Here is a 17,158-nt window from a genome sequence, read left to right on the forward strand (position 1 = left end):
GAAAATGGTACCACAATTACAGGAGCCTATTATGCTTCACTTTTGAGGAAATTAAGAGAAGCTATCAAAATCAAGAGGCGGGGCAAGATCAGCAAAGGTATCCTCCTTCTGCAGGACAACGCTCTGGTCCACAACTCGTGTGTCGCCAGATCAGAAGCACAGGCATGCGGCTATGAACTCCTCCCTAATCCCCCCTACTCTCCTGACCTTGCACCCTCTGATTTTCACCTCTTCCCAGCCATGAAGTTATTTTTGAAAGGAAAGCGTTTCCCAGATGATGCAGCCTTGATTTCTGAAGTCATGTCGTGGTTGGAGGACCAAGCTGGGGGTCTACTACAATAACGGTCTCCAGAGCTGCATCAAACAATGGGAGAAATGCATAACTCTGGGTGGTTCCTATGTAGAAAAAGACTAATAACTGTGCCAAGTTTCGTTGCTCTACTGCTATGGGAAGTGGGTCAGGGGCATTACTTATTGAACGCCCCTCGTATTTACAATTCAATTTTTATTTTTGGAATGGTAAAATTGTTCAGGTATTTATTTAATTTTATCCCATTAGAAGATTGTTGGACTTTGTTTCTTTTTATGTGTATCAATAAAAGTGATAATTTTAATTATAATTTTCAGGAATTGTTTGAGATATAAATACTGAAGAATTGTATTGGGTTGGCAACTAAGTTCCTACGGTTTTTTTAAATTAAAATTTTTTAACAGGTTTAATGAAAAATAACAACTAATTAATCAATAATGCATTCACCCTTGTTATTTATTACTTCTTCCCAATGTTCAACAAGATTTTCAATACCTCGTTGGTAGAAATCACCCGATTTCGGCTCAAAAAATTGATTCAAGCTCTCAATTCTGCATCATTATTGAACGAAAATCCACACATAGCACTTGAAAGAGATAGAAAGAGGTGGAAATCCATTGGTGCCAAATTAGGAGAGTATGGTGGGTGTAGCAGCACTTCTCAGCCATGCGTTTGAATGACTTCCTTGGCCATTTTGGCGATATGAGGGTGGGTGTTGTCATGCAGCAGAAGAGCTTTATGCAGCCGATTAGGTCTTTTCTCTTGAATAGCCATGTTGAGTTGTTCCCTCTGTTGAACATAGAGTTCAACATTGACCGTTTGGTTCTGTTCAAGCAATTCGTAATGGATAATTCCTTCCCAGTCCCACCATACGCACAACATCGTTTTACGCTGATGAAGATCTTGTTTTACACGCAGTGTCCCTTATTTACCGGGGCTAAGCCATTCCTTACGCTGTTTCATATTGATGTACAGGCACCATTTTTCATCACCAGTAACAATTCAGTAAAGAAATCGTTGCTTGTGTCTTTGAGTTGAGTGGTGATGAGCAAGGAAACCAGTGGAGATTGTGGCTTGTTAATTTTTGTTGTTGTCACTTAGAACATGGAAAACCCATGCCCCATACTTCTGAACCTTTCCCATTGAGTGAAGATGCTTTTCTATGGCAGTGTGGGAGCATTCCATTTTCTCTGCCAGTTCCCTTGTCATTTGATGAGAAATTTTGTGCAAAAGTTGGTTTAATTGCTCTTCATTGAACTCAACTGGACGACCAGAACAAGGTGCGTCCTCGAGGTCAAAATTTCCATTTTTGAACTCCACATACCTATCACGAGTGGCTTTTTCAGCTATGGTACCCTCTCCATACACAGCACAAATGTCACGAGCAGCTTTTTCGGCCTTAGAACCTTGATTAAAAGCAAAATGAAGGCGGTATCGGAAATGCTCGTTTCTCTTAACTTGACATTCCATTTTAATGATCTGAAAATAAACAAAAATTAACTAAGATTAACTAGAAACAAAAAAATAGATTCCAAAATTTAAAAATGCAATAAATTCCAAAATTTAAAAAACGGCAGAAACTTAGTTGTCAACTCAGTTGTTTTAATAAAGTGATTGTCATCAATATTTCCAGAAAAGAACTGAAAGTGTTTTTTCACATTAATTGGAAGCATATGAATTAAATTATAGACCAAGAGCATAAAATATTTGTTGTTAGGGGTAGAAGACAGCTGGACGTTTCTAAGGGACAACCTGCTGAGAGCCACTGACCAGATCTGTGGCTGGTGCAAAGTCCCCTCTCGACCTAGAATAATGTGGTGGTGGAACAATATTGTAGACAGGGCTATTAGAGAAAAGAGACAGGCTTGGAAGGTCTGGAAAAATGGGGGTAGCAGGGAATTGTATCAGACTGCCAAAAGAGAAGCTAGGAGACAGGTTTATTTAGCCAGAGGGGAAGCAGATAAGAAAAAATTTGCCAATGTTCTGCGCCGTGAGGACCAAAGACTGGAGGTGTTTCGTGTTGCAAGACAGTGTGTGAGAGAGAATCGTGATGTGGTAGGAGAGAAGTGTGTTCGCATGGAAGATGGTTCACTTGCGCTAAATGAGGATGCAAAGAGAGAGGTTTGGAGATGCCACTATGAAAGGTTGCTGAATGAAGAAAATGAATGGGATAAAGAGAGTCTGCCGAATGTTGACCCAACAGAGGGACCAGCTATACGAGTTAATAGTTCCGTGGTAGCTAAGGCAATTAGAAGCATGAAGACAGGGAAAGCCCCAGGCCCATCAGGAATCACTGCAGAGATGCTCAAAATGTCTGGTAGTGTCGGCTATAGCCTAGTCACCCGTATAGTTAATCAGGTGATACACAACGGGGTCATACCCAATGACTGGTGTAGCAGTATAATAGTCAACTGCTACAAAAGTAAAGGTGATGCCCTAGATACAAATAACTACAGAGGTATCAAGCTGTTGGACCAGGTGATGAAGGTTACGGAGAGGGTCATAGCCCAACTAATTAGAGAGAGAGTTAGTTTAGATGAGATGCAGTTTGGGTTTGTGCCAGGGAAAAGTACTACTGATGCTATATTCCTGGTAAGGCAGCTGCAGGAGAAATACCTAGCCAAAGATTAGCCCCTGTACCTGGCTTTTGTTGACATGGAGAAAGCCTTCGACAGGGTCCCCCGATCCCTTATCTGGTGGGCAATGAGGAAACTAGGGATAGATGAATGGTTAGTGAGAGCTGTGCGGGCCATGTATAGGGACGCCGCTAGTAGGGTGAGGGTTGGAAATGAGTACAGTGAAGAATTCCGGGTAGAGGTAGGAGTCTACCAAGGCTCAGTACTCAGCCCCCTCCTATTTATCATAGTCCTCCATCCAGGCAATAACGGAGGAATTCAAGACAGGATGCCCTTGGGAGCTCCTCTATGCTGATGACCTTGCTCTAATTGCTGAGTCGCTATCAGAACTGGAGGAGAAGTTTCAGGTGTGGAAACAAGGATTAGAATCGAAGGGCCTCAGAGTCAATCTAGCTAAAACCAAAGTCGTAATCAGTAGGAAGGTAGACAAATCACAAACACCTTCAGGTAGATGGCCCTGCTCGATCTGTAGAAAAGGTGTAGGTAGAAACTCTATAAGATGCACCAAGTGTAAGCTATGGACACATAAGAGATGCAGCAATGTCAAAGGAAGGCTAACTAGGAAGATGGTTTTTGTATGTGGCAGATGCTCAGGAATAATAAACACTGAAAATGCTCTGAGACCAACTTCCGTCACTTTCCAGGGAGAAAAACTAGAAATAGTTGATAGTTTCCGTTACCTAGGTGACCAAGTCAGCAGCGGGGGTGGGTGTGCTGAAAGTGTAACTGCTAGAGTAAGAATAGCTTGGGCAAAGTTCAGAGAGCTCTTACCTCTGCTGGTGACAAAAGGCCTCTCGCACAGAGTGAAAGGCAGACTGTATGATGCGTGTGTACGAACAGCCATGCTACATGGCAGTGAAACATGGGCCGTGACTGCTGAGGATATGCGTAAGCTCGCTAGAAATGAAGCCAGTATGCTCCGATGGATGTGTAATGCCGGTACTCACACTCGGCAGAGTGTAAGTACCTTGCGAGAAAAGCTGGACCTAAGAAGCATCAGTTGTGGTGTGCAAGAGAGACGTTTGCGCTGGTATGGTCATGTGGCGAGAATGGATGAAGATAGTTTGTGTGAAAAAGTGCCACACCCTAGCGGTTGAGGGAACCTGTGGAAGAGGCAGACCCAGGAAAACCTGGGACGAGGTGGTGAAGCACGACCTTCGAACTTTAGGTCTCACTGAGGAAATGACTAGAGACCGAGACCTCTGGAAGTGTGCTGTGCGTGAGAAGACCCGGCAGGACAAGTGAGTCCATAACCCGTGGCCTTCTACATGGGATGGAGCCAGCCTACGTATGCATACCTTCCCTTCTTGGGACACAAAACTCTACTTGTGAAGACGTGTTGAGGCAAGTGAGGATCAGAATCGAAATCGATCAATGGAAATCGATCAATGGAAATTGCAGATGTGTTACCAGTGCCGGTGGCATGTAAGAGAACTTTCCGTTTCGCGACCGTTACCAGCACCGCCCCGTTTCGTGTCCATTGCCAGCCTTGCCTGGCCCTCGTGCCGGTGGCACATAAAAGCACCATCCGTTCGTGGCCGTTTGCCAGCTCTGTCTGGCACCTGTGCAGGTGGCACGTAAAAAGCACCCACTACACTCACGGAGTGGTTGGCGTTAGGAAGGGCATCCAGCCGTAGAAACACTGCCAGATTTGACTGGGCCTGATGAAGCCTTCTGGCTTCACAGACCCCAGTAGAACCGTCCAACCCATGCTAGCATGGAAAACGGACGCTAAACGATGATGATGATGATGATGATACATATGGTGTTAGTTTCCTTTTTGGCAAAAAATATTTATTTTTCTAAGATCTTCCTAAAACTTTTAGTAACAGAGTTTTCATTTAAATTCTATATCATATTATATTTGTTAGCTTTAGAAAGAAGAGAAATGTTTGTATCCTGTTTAGAACTTCATGAAAACCACTTTGTAACATAAAGGTAATGGTTTCTAGGAGACCTAGTTTTATATTTCTTCAGATGTCTTGAGATCAAAGTTAAAGTAGGAGGTGATGAATCATCATAATCTTAGAAATATTGGCTGTGAAATCAATAGGCTGTTTCTGAGTAGAATTGTAGAGATTGTCTTTATTAGAGATGATGCAGATAATTGCATATTTCTTCATTTTTGATTAAGTGATCTTTGAGCACAAATTTCAAACTTTGTAAAGGATTAGTCACTTGGAAATAATAATCTCAAGGTGATATCTGAGACAATATCACATAGTGATAATCCCATTCTAAGTTACCCAAATCTCAAAATTTCTGAATTGATATCTTGTACAGATTATATCAATTTGAATCCTTTGAAAAACCTTCCTCTTTATTTTACACAGTAGTGTCTTGTCTTTGGCCACATCTATAAAAATAATCAGGAGACCAAGTTATCCACTTCTATACATCACTTGAAGTTGCTCACTTGACTTGTAGTTTTAAATTAGAAGCTATAATAGTGACATCTTAGATAATGAATAGAGTTGAAAAAAAGGAACTGATTGAATGTTTTGTTGTGTGTAGAAGGTTGAACTGGATTCACTGTGGATAGCAAATACAACATATGTTCATGGTACTGGGTTTGTTAAAAAGTGATGGAAAAGAATTTTTGACAAAGTTGCTGGATGTCTAATTAGCAAGTGTCTGTTTAATTGCAATCAAGGAGCTAAAAACTTATATGCAGACATTGATTTCTTTTTGGGCAGTAAAGCAGCTCTGTGGGTGTTTCAGCCCTTTCCATCATGGCACTAGAACTGTCCAGGGCCACCTACTGGTGTAAACAACAACATAAGCATGCAACAGCCCAAGCTTTGGTGATCAGATGTTGCAACTCTGGATCAGTTATTTCTACCATCCTCATTGCTAATTCTTGCTTCGTCACTCATGCTCTCTCCTCAGGAAGATATAATAAGTTGCTTTCTTGACAACTTCTGGCAATTTTCTTGTAACATCTTTTGTGTCATTTGCACCTAGTCCAAAACTCCCGAGCATCAAGTGAACCCTGATTCCAACAAATCCTCTGACATTGTCTCTACAGGAAGGTATATTACCTCTCTTCCATTGTTTTCCCAAAGTTTTAAACAACCTTATCATATTTTCTTTCCTGAGGAGAGCATCTTCGATGTTTCCTTCTTAGGGAACTGTCAGCTTTACCACCTTTTTTTCTTAGCACCGTATGACAAGCTCAGGTCTCTTGATGGTAAAAAGTGACAAGTGATATTTACCATCAGAATCAACAGAAACTCCTACTTCCCCATTTTCGATCATTCTTCTTCCTTACAGTGGCTGGCTTGCAACCTTTATCTTCCCATGCCCCACTACTTGTGGCCTTTTGCCATTGCTAATTCACATTACCCTCTCCTATACTGCATCAATCAGTACTCTAAATGCTTGGTTATACTGCCATATGCATCATAGTCTGAGTTCAAATTCCACCAAGGCCTACTTTGCCTTTCATTCTTTTGGAATTGATAAAATAAGTACCTGTTAAGCACTGGGGTTGATATAATTGACTAGCCCCTTCCTCAAAATTCCAGGCTTTTTTGCCTATAGTAGAAAGCATTATTTCATCATATTTATACCAAAAACTTACAATAATCTTCAATTGATAATTTAGAATATTTATTGTTAGTTTCAGAAAATATTTAATTTCTAGTACACGTGTATTTTCTCTTTTAATATTTTCTTTTTTTTTCACCAGTGAGACCTATGTTCAGTTCAGGATCAAATTGTCCAAAAAAGAGAAATGTTTCCAATGGAGAAACTGTAATTTTGAAACAGTGTTTTTATTCGCATCCAAAATCTGATGTAAAATGGCAGAAAAATGAGGAATCAATTGACTCAAACAAATATTTAATAACTGATTATTTACAAGATGAGTTTCCTTTCAAAGGAAGCTGTACTAGTTTGAAGATAGAAGACACCAAAGATGATGTTATAGATACTTATACCTTAACAGTGGAAAACTCAGAAGGAAAAGAAACTGTTGTTTTTACTTTGAGATATAAGAGTAAGTTGTTACATGCTTCTTTAATCATTTAGAATGTTATTTTATGTTATACAGAATTGTTTGTAATTTATTAATATATTCATAAAGTACTTAAAGTTCTACTTTCAGTTTAAGTGTTATAGTCAGCTCTGGGTTTTAATGTCAGAGTGTCTAGTTTAGCTTTGTTTCTTGCTCAGTATTACATTTGTAAGTACAAATAATTTTCCTTTCAGAAATCATCATTATCACCATCATCATCATCATTTAACATCTACTTTCCATGTTGGCATGGGTTGGACATTTTGACTAGAGGTCACCAAGCGGAAGACTGCACCATGCTATGCTTTCTGTTTTGACATGATTTTGAATGGACTGAATGCTTATGTGACACCAGCACAACTGAGATCAGTTTTGGCATGTTTTTTTTTAACAGTTGGATGCTCTTCCAAACGCCAACCACTATACAGTGTGGAATGGATGCTTTTTATGTGGCACCAACAATAACAGAGTCACCAAATAACTTGTAAGATAAAGATCCTTTGAGAGACGATGTGGCATTGGAGGTGATCTTGTGCCAGATGATGAAAGGTTAGTGTATGACAGAGAAACAAATAGATGTGTTGCTGCAGAGGAGATACATGATTACCCAGTCAGAAGGAGAGAGAAGGAGTGATCGCGATTGAGGCCAGTAATGGGTGTGTTGCTGTAGAAGTGATACATAGTTAACCAGTCTAAGGAATAGAGAAAGGGAGTGAAAGAGAGCAAAAGAAAGAGGGAGATTGTCAGAGAGCAGGAGAAAGAGGGAGAGTGCAAGAGAGCAGGAGAAAGAGAAAGAGAGTGCAAGAGAGCAGAGAGAGATGGTGGTAAAGCACCAGAGCATGCTCACAAGGAATGGGGATCAGAATATAAATGGGATGGTAGAGAAGAGCCAGGAGGAGATAAGTGGTAGCAAAGTGGAAGAGTATGCTCTAAAGACATGGGGTCAGAATATAAAAGGGTGGGAGTTGCCAAGGTACATGTATAGAGAGTGAATGCAAGGTGTGTGGGGGTGGGGTATGCAGTGACTGTTAAAACCTGGGCATAGAGTGGGTAGGGGACAACAGGATAGTAATGATACTGTGAGCAGTGCAGTGTGGACAGGACTGGGGAGCAAGAGATAAGCATAGTGCATTAAAAGGGGAAATGTGAGTAAGAGGAGAGATGTAGTTTGGTTTGTTGGAGTAGGGTGTGAAGATGGCAAAACTTATATTGGGAAACTACTCCCTCAGTTTTAGTGAAGTTTTCAGGTTGATTAACTATTTTTAGTGTGTTTATTTAAATATTTTCTATGTAGTTTAAGTGGAGTTGTTTTAAATGTAGTAAGGCATTTTTGCTGAAATAGGGAAACAGTGAACGAATGCATATAAATACTGAAATATTACCTCTTTTTGGCCTTTCTACTGGTCCAAATTGGTTAAATCTCTTAAGTTATTTTGATTTATATGATTCCCTATACAATGTTCATGGAGATTTAATAAATCTGTCAGTTGGACACTTAGCACTAGGAAGGAGATCCAGTTGTATAAACCATGCGAAAACAGACACTAAAGCTTGATGTGGCTCCCAGACTTACCAGCTCCTGTCAAACAGTTCACCATGCCAGTATAGATAACAGATGTGAAATGACAGCAGCAATGTTCTTTTTTTTTTTTTGTCATAGAACAGAATATTTGGAATTAATGCAGTTATTGCAAGTTAAATGATGTCAAGTTACTACAAAGCAGCACTAAGTAAAAAATTCAGAACCTGTCTGAGACAGGATAACATTGGCCTCACCAAGTTAGAAACAGTTCCATGCATGTAGATTGCTTGAAGTTGATGGTTCATCTGTGGTCTTCATTAATCAATGACCAATGGCCTAAAAAAGAGTTGGGGGAACTGTTCAGTATGAAAAGTAAATTGAAAGGTGTATAAGAATTTCTGAGGTACATTTTTACTGAGAAAATTAATGAATCTTTCAAATTCATAGATATGCTATGTATATAACATTACTATTTAAATTTTTTCATATGGATCTTTATAGATTTTCTCATTGAGTAATTTCAAATTTAAAATCAGGTGATGAGCTCCTCACTCCTAGTGTAGACCATATTTATAAAGTATTCCGGGATAGTAACAAACAATTTATATCACTTTATGAAATGGCAGGAATTTAATTTATTATCCAATTTAACAAACTGCAAATGCTATATTGGCCTTAGTCTCCTTATTTTTTTCCTGATTTATAGCTTTCTTATGAAAAATAGTTCTGAAATCATATGTTAAAATTCAAGAATTATAATGCTTAGATGAGGCTGATTAGGGGACCTTAGCCAGCAGTTACAAGTACACACAATTTCGGCATGCACTTCCACTTTCCCCAGAAAAGATTGCCACATCATTGCGTGGGTTTGAAATCATTAGTGTAACCCGACGGACATATTGTTTTTACTGTGCTGTCACTGTGTAAAATGCTGAAATATTCAACACTACATTACATAACTACAGTTATGTCTGTGCAGTCACAGAGAAGAATGATTAGAAACATTTCTAAAGCATTAACAGAATGAACACATCCTTATTAGAAGGATATAAATTGCCCTCATCATCATTTTGATGTCTGTCTTTGATGTTGGCATGGGTTGGATGGTTTCATAAAAGCTGGCAAGCCAGAGAGCTGCACCAGGCCCAATTGTTTGATTTGCCATGGTTTCTATGGCTGATTGCTCTTCCTAATGCCTGCCACCTTACAGAGTGTACTGGGTGCTTTTAATGCAACACCAGCACTGATGACTTTTTTTATATGGCACCAACTGGCACTCCATTGGTAATGGTGATGAGTGTTCCAGTTGATTGGATCATTGGAACAGCCTGCTCATGAAATTACCATACAAGTGACTAAGCACTCCACAGATATGTGTTCTCAGAGAGATTCAATGTGACAATGAATGTGGCAAGGCTGGCCCTTTGAATTACAGGTACAATTAATTTTTGTCAACCCAGTGATTGGAGCAACATGATATTGAAGCATCTTGCTCAAGGATGCAATGTACTGTTGGGAGTCAAACTAACAGTTTTATTATCATGAGCCAAATACACTAACCACTAAGCCATGCACCTTCACATGTGGCACCAGCACCAGTGGGGTTGCCAAGTAACTTGTGAGACCTCTCAGTTGGGAGAGGAAGTGGAACTGAGGGAAGTAGCTTAGTGCCAAGTGAGAGATTAGAATATGATAGGGGAATAGAGATAAATGTCTTACTATGGAAGAGATACTTGGCTACTCCAGAAGGAAAAAAAGAAGAGAGAGAAAGTTAGAAGAAAGATAGAGACATTCAAAGCAAGAGAAAGAGAGAGAGAGAAATAGATGGTGTTGAAGTTGCATCGGAATCTGGTGGGGAGTAGTAGTAGTCCGAAGAGAATAGAAAGCGGATGTTCTACAAAAGTGTGAGGGGAAATGTTTAGAGATGAGGAAGAGGTGACTTTAGGAGGTAATGGTGAGAGAAATTGAAACTGGAATGGTTGGGAGGGAGTGTGATTGATATGTGAGGGCATGTAGTGTGTGCAGTTAGGCATTTGAGATAGAGTGGATGTGACTATAGCAAATGGGGATTATGGTTGCTGGAATGAAGGGGAGGTATTTGGAAGATGGGTAGTGGGGGAATTTTGACAAAGGACAGATTACATTGGTGTGTGTGAGAGGAAGGCATGGCCATAAAGGACATGCCTGTATGTATGGACGGCCACAATTTTACTTAGTTTGACATATCTTCTCAAGCACAACAAATCACCAGAAGTCTCGGTCCCTTGTCATCTCCTCTGTGAGGCTCAACATCTGAAGATCATTTCTCACCACTTTGTCTCGCATCTTCCTCAGTTTACCTCATTTACAAGTTTACAGATCAGCACTTCTTTATGCAGCTATCCTCAGCCTTATGCATCACATGACAGTACTAGCACAGTCTTCTCTCTTGCACACTGCATCTGATGCCACTTATACCCAATTTTTTTCTCAAAATTCTTACACTCTATTGTACATGCACACTGACATTGCACATTTCTTTCAAGCCTTCAATTACCCTCTGCAGTCACAGCCCATGTTTCACTGTCACTATCCATACATAGGCATCATCTGTTCTACCTTTCACTCTGAGAGAGAGGCCTTTTGTTACCTGCAATATTGCCCAGCACATTCTTATTCTAGCAACATTTTCAGAGCATTCTCCTCCACTGTTAACTTGGTCATCAAGGTAATGGAAGCTATCCACACTTGTAAAGAACTGCCCACCTACTTCATACATTCTTAGTTTTTATTGTACCTACTTACCTGTGACACACAAAGAATAGTTTTTCTGTTAAACTTCTGTGATACTGCAGTATTTCTTGTGTGTTACACTGAGTACAATTTATGGAATTTCTACCTATACCTTTTCTGCATATCAAGAACAGCTGTCTCCCTGAAGAGATTAATAACTTGTCTACTTTCCTACTTACTAGGACTTTGGTCTTTGCTTAATTAATTCTGAGGCCCTTTTATTCCAGACCTTGTCTCCACACCTGAAATTTATTTTACAATTCTAGTAGAGATTCAGCTATAAGAACAAACTCATCAGCATAGAGGAGCTCCCAAAGGCAATCAGTCTTAAATTCTTCTGTTATGGCGTGGAGGACTATGATAAAGAAGAGGAAGCTAAGAACTGATCTTTGATGAATACCTAACTGTACACAAAATCCATTACTCTTCTCATTGCCAACTTTCACCTTACTGACAGCATCCCTGTACATGGCTTGTATGGCTCTCACCAAGCACTCATCTATCACTAGCTTCTACGTTGGCTACCAGATTAAGGAGCAGGGGACCTTGTCAAAAGCTTTCTCCATTTTCTAGTGACTTTATAACAACTTTGGTTGCAATTGAATACAAAAAATTCAAAAATTTGCAGCTTTATTTAAAAGGCATATTGCATGGTATTTTTGTGTGGATTTGAACGTTGCATGGAAACATGATATGAGCGCTGGTAGGCATTAGATTAATACCTTTTGTTGGATGTGCAATACTAATGTGAGCTGAGAAATCTATTGCTTTTAGTGGATTATAATGGAAAGACATTTTTGTTGAATTAAATGTGTGGTGGAAAGGAAAACAGAAGTGTAATAAAATGAAACACTATAAAAATTGATAGTACCCTGGTAGATAAAGAAATTAAGGATATGAAAACAGAAGCACCTGTCTCATAAGTAATCACTGCTGAGATGCTTAAAATATCAGGTGGTGTGGATTATGGTCTTGTCATCCACATCGTAAATCAGGTAGTTTCAGATTATTGGATCAGGTGATGAAAGTTACGGAGAGGGTCACAGCCCAACTAATTATGGAAAGAGTTAGCCTAGATAAGATGCAGTTTGGTTTTGTGCCAAGCAGAAGCACCACTGATGCTATATTTTTGGTAAGGTAACTGCGGGAGAAATATCTGGCCAAATATAAACCTCTGTACTTGGCTTTTGTTGACTTGGAGAAAGCTTATCTGATGGCCAATGTGAAAACTGAGGATGGACAAGTGGTTGATAAGAGCTGTACAGAGATACAGTCAGTAAGATGACAGTTGGCAACGAGTATAGTGGATAATTCCAGGTAGAAGTATAGATTCACCAGGGATCAGTCCTCAGTCCCCTCTTATTCATTATAGTCCTCCAGGCAATAACAGAGGAAGCCCCTCTATGCTGATGACCATGTTCTAATAGCCAAGTCACTGCCAGAACCAGAGAGAGAGTTTAGGGTGTAGAAGCAAGGTCTAGAATTGAAGAGCCTTAGGGTTAACATAGCAAAAACCAAAGTTTTAGTAAGTAGGGAGGATGAAAAATCACAAACACCTTCAGGTAGATGGCCCTGCTCAATCTTTAGAAAAGGCATAGGTAGAAACTCCATATGATGTACCCGGTGTAATCAATGGACACATAAAAGGTGCAGCAATATCAAAGGAAGGTTAACTGGGAAGAATTAAACACTGAAGATGTACAGAAATCATATTCCATCACATGCAAGGAGGGAATACTAGAAGTAGTTGATATCTTCCACTAACTAGGCAACCAATTCTGTAGTGGGGTGGTTGCTCTGATATTGTCATGGCTAGAATAAGAATAGCGTGGGCAAAGTTCAGAGAGCTCCTATTTTTGATTGAGAAAACCTGGCAACTGAAGTGAGATCACTACCATGGCCGATGCCGGTGTTGCATGTCCAGTCCATTTAAGAGTACCCATGATGCGTTGGGTGATATGCTATGCTTGAGAAGTCCTGTTGAGTCAAGTAAAACCAAAATTGTAGCTGTGGCCTGTGCCTCCTGACTGGCTCCTGTTCTCGTGGCACATAGAAAGCAGTATCCAAATGTGATTGAGGCCAGGATCGCATGACTGGTTCCTATGCTGGCGGCACGTAAAAATCACCATCCAAATGTGGCCGATGCCAGAAACCCCTGACTGGCTCCTGTGCTGGTGGCACGTAAAAAGTACTATCTGAACATGATCAATGCCAGGCCCACCTAACTGGCACCTGTGCTGATGGCCCCCACTACACTCTCGGAGAGGTTAGCATTAGGAAGGGCATCCTGCTGTAGAAACATTGGCAGATCAGATTGGAGCCTGGTGCAGCTGCTGGCTCTCCAGACCTCACTCAAACCATCCCACCCATGCCAGAATGTAAAATGGATGTTAAACGATAATGATGATAATGATGATGAGTTGTGTACCCCAATAAAATGAGACACATGAGTAATGAAAAATTCTTCATTATACTTACTATATATATATTGATGTAATAATTCATGGTCTTTTTAATACATCTTTTCAGAAAAGCAAGAAATACCTATGGAAATAATTATTGGTTGCACTGTCGGAATTGTATTATTATTAATAATAATGGGTCTTACTTATATATTCTACAAAAGAGGAGGTTTGTATGTTTTTCATATTATAAAGCTTTATTTATCACAACAATGTGTGTATGTGTGTGTGTGTGTGCGTGCACGTGTATACATGTGTGTATATATATATATATTTAGAGGGAAAGTAAGAAGAAAAATAAGCAAAAATGCACATTAGAAATCAAAAAAAGTAAAGGCTTTTTATGGAAAGTAACGATAGATATATACAATCAGATGAACTGAGGTAGGAATAAAAGTAATAAAAGCCATTATTGTGAATTGTTAAAGAGATTCAAAAGCATATGGGTTTTGTGAATTTACTAATCATTGCTTTGAATGCAAATCAATTAATGAACGGTGTCAGGTCTATTAGTCACTGAGTAAAACGGTTATGTGTATGGGAGGTAAGTAGTTCTAGATTTGGTGCAATTAGGGTAGATATAGAGCTGAATGTAAATGGTGTATTGGATGTATGGGGGTTAGTGGTATTAATTGAAAGGTTAGTAGTGTTCTGTATTACGTTAGCTGTTCATATTGAGGTGTGGAAGATATTTATTGATGAAAGTTGCCTCTTCATGCATTCTTTGTTGTACTGAGGTGTTCTGTGAACATTGAGGGAAGGGGAAAATTAGGAAATTGGGATTAAGATTCCTAGCACACCTTTCTATATGTTCACCAACCTGTATCTGTGTGTATTGTGGGTGGCGGATTATGAATAAGGAGAATTTTACTCCATATATGGTATGTTGAATGATTCATTTGAACAACATTCTTACCATATATGCTAGATTCATCGAATTCGACAAAATCATAACTATTGGCATAAACCCACTAAGAAATTCAATATAAATAAACAGGCAATAAAAAAACTCTTCTAGAAAATGGGAAACCATATGGTTTATCCTGCCCTTCTCTCTTCAAATTAGAAACTTCCCCAGCTTATCTTTTAAAATCTTAGCAAAAACCTTTCCACAAAACCATAAGTATTATTCTATATTTAATAAATCTTGTATAAAGATATTGTACTCCACTACACCAAATCTAGGGTCAGTTATAGCAGCTAATAATAGATATAAGCTTAGAAACCATTCATTAGGTAAAGTTTCTCTATGGGAAACCTCTGATCTGGAGCCCAACAATAATATTTTACTTAATGATAATACAAGAAGAAATATAATTGGTGAATCACAACAACAAGGGGCTATAAATCCTACCCAGACAAGTCAAATGGATGTGATTAATGAAATAAACACAGCTTCTCAGTAATTTGGAATCTAACCAAATCAATGCAAATTATTTGGGACAATGATTTAAAACCCACATGAGGCAAAAAGCATGCAACTTCTGCAAGCCTGAATACTGCCCCTTATTTAACAAAAGAACCTAGTCTATAAATGCCAAGTACTAACATCTAACCCTAACCAATCTAAAACATATATCGGGAGCACAGCTGATATTAAAACTAGATATTGAGCGCACATGAATTCATTTATTAACCCTAAGACTAAATTTTCCTCATCACTAGTAACATATGTTAACCTTCTAAAAAGGCAAAATATTAACTATAAATTAATATGATCAGTAGTTACTGGAACCTCTCCTTATAATTCCTGTACACTAACTTGTAGGTTATGTACAAAAGAATCAATCAATGTACTATGTCTAAATAAGCAGATAATGCTAAGCAAATTCTCCATTCTTATCACTTCATGTAGACATAAATACCTCTCCACATATAAATAACAAATAATTGTTAAATAACAAAAAATCCATAAAAAGTTTCTCATCAATAAAATAGTTATGGAATAATGATCATCTTATGCACATTTAAATTCTTTCATTAAGTAACAATAAATCTGTAATGAATAAAAAACAAAAAAAATGAAAAAAGAGAAAAATCATTTCACTTCTAGAATAATTTCCTGGAAACTTATATATATAATTTTACCTCCACCATATATTTTAAATTCATCTTAATTATTTTATTTCTATTAAACTCATTTTTCATCCAATCGATTTTATATAAAATACAAACTGGTATAGTGTAATTGAACTTTGACATTTATGAACAAAAATACCAGATGTGATCCATACAAGATATAGATATCCCTGATGAAGGAAATATGGATACTGGAATGGATTTTAAATCGATATCTACTCTTATCACTATGTTCCTGAAACAGCCATGGGATGTATATGTTAATTTTCACATTTGGATTTTAATTTGGACTTCTTCCTTCGAACTTTCCATATATTCTTGGAGCTTTAATATTAGCGTCTCTGATGCAACAAACCAATCCTGTATGTACAAATTTACGTGATTTAAATATCGCTGAATATGTATTGCCTCAATGTGTATATTTGCCTTTCATATAAAAATATCTATTTTACATATATTTTTTTATGAAGCATTTAATGGATTGAAATTTTACTTTTCATATATGGACTGATAACCCAGAACTTTGTATCAAATCCAAAATCTTCCATAGTATATTAGGTCAAGGAAAAAGTTTGTGCACTGTATTAAATATACACATTTAAAATATATTTTTGTGGTGTGTGTTCATTCAGTTCATTATTTTAACATGGCGCACAGACTTTTTCTTCAACCTAGTGTGTATGTATATACATACATACAGACAGTTAGACATGCAGACAGACAGATAAGAATAAAATGGGATTAAAAAGTCCTGGCAGGTATCAAGTAAGCACTCAGTATAAAAGAATAAGGTTAAATTTCCAACAATCAGATACCAGTAAATGTAAATAGAATATAAATCCCAGTTAAATCCTCATGCATGACAGGTAAATCCAACAATCCTTTTGTAATAAGAAGTAAAGGTGTGATCTAAAATAAAGATAGGACTTTCTTCATATATATATATGTATATATATATATATATATATATATAAAACTGAGAATGTGTGTCTGTCTGTCTGTCTGTGTGAATCCCTAAAACTTGAGAACTACACAATAAATTTCATTCAAATTTTACACATGCCTTACTTGGGGTCCAGGGAGTGTCATGGGCAAAAAATTTCTAACTTCTTGCCTAGGGCGAGCCCACAGCAATATCATATCTTCTCCACTATTTCAGTATTACATGTCAAAAGTGAAACAAAAACATCTCTCTATTATAATGTCAGATACTTTCACTTTAATACTGAAACTATTAAAGTCAAACTATTATATAAGAGGGATGAACCATTAACAGTGGACATCCATTTTGCTAGAAGAAGATCTGCTATGGTCTTATATGCAACACCACTGGTTTTCAATTCATATTAATCAGATTAA

The 17,158-nt window shown here is 38.2% G+C and overlaps 1 protein-coding gene across 1 annotated transcript in view; it reads left to right on the forward strand.

Moving 5' to 3' along the window:
* LOC115230708 overlaps positions 1-13,889 on the forward strand; it is a gene marked incomplete at its 3' end in the record, with an annotated part of 35,056 nt that extends 21,167 nt beyond the window's left edge. Inside the window, exons 4-5 of the mRNA XM_029800842.2 lie at positions 6,638-6,946; positions 13,788-13,889. Coding sequence (XP_029656702.2) covers positions 6,638-6,946; positions 13,788-13,889 — 411 coding nt within the window. The remainder of the gene's footprint in view (positions 1-6,637; positions 6,947-13,787) is intronic.
* Between the last annotated feature and the right edge of the window lie 3,269 nt (positions 13,890-17,158).

The sequence above is a fragment of the Octopus sinensis genome, unplaced genomic scaffold, assembly GCF_006345805.1.
Source record: "Octopus sinensis unplaced genomic scaffold, ASM634580v1 Contig16159, whole genome shotgun sequence".
Classification (NCBI taxonomy): Eukaryota; Metazoa; Mollusca; class Cephalopoda; order Octopoda; family Octopodidae; genus Octopus; species Octopus sinensis.